At 45.7% G+C, this 497-nt stretch overlaps 1 protein-coding gene across 1 annotated transcript in view; it reads right to left on the reverse strand.

The window, feature by feature from the left end:
* LOC116685790 (TIMELESS-interacting protein) overlaps positions 1-497 on the reverse strand; it is an 8497-nt gene that overhangs the window by 2733 nt on the left and 5267 nt on the right. Inside the window, exon 5 of the mRNA XM_032510729.1 lies at positions 97-219. Within this exon, the coding sequence (XP_032366620.1) occupies positions 97-219 (123 nt within the window). The remainder of the gene's footprint in view (positions 1-96; positions 220-497) is intronic.

Raw genomic sequence — 497 nt, forward strand, 5'->3', positions numbered from 1 at the left:
AAAAAAAAGGCAACTTACTTAAATAATTAAAAATTCTGCACTGTACAAAACCAGAACATCTCATTGAAACACTCAGCAGCGACATCTTCACCCCACCTGCACCTCCTTCTTGTTGCCGAGCCTCTCCACTTTGTCAATAAAGTCTTCAAACTGCAGTTTGGGGTACAACCTGTGGGCCCAGTTCTCCATCTTGTGCATCAGCAGCCGCAGATCCTCGGCCTGGTCGGACAAACACACGCCAACGCCATGAAATGAAAATAAATGTTTGTGACCGGGTTTTCTCAGAACCAGAATCAGCTTTATTAGCCAGGTATGAAGACACATACGAGGAATTCTTCTTTGGAGCATCGTTGCTCACACTGCGGTACCAACGAGTTTGTAAAAACGTTTAAAGCGAGCAGTAGCCCGTCTTCACTTCACATCGACAAAGGTCAGTTTGAAAGATTTTGAGAGGCGTTTGTCCCGCTCGTCATTTCCGGGTTAGCACTCCACCAATC

Source organism: Etheostoma spectabile, unplaced genomic scaffold (assembly GCF_008692095.1).
Source record: "Etheostoma spectabile isolate EspeVRDwgs_2016 unplaced genomic scaffold, UIUC_Espe_1.0 scaffold270, whole genome shotgun sequence".
Taxonomy (NCBI): Eukaryota; Metazoa; Chordata; class Actinopteri; order Perciformes; family Percidae; genus Etheostoma; species Etheostoma spectabile.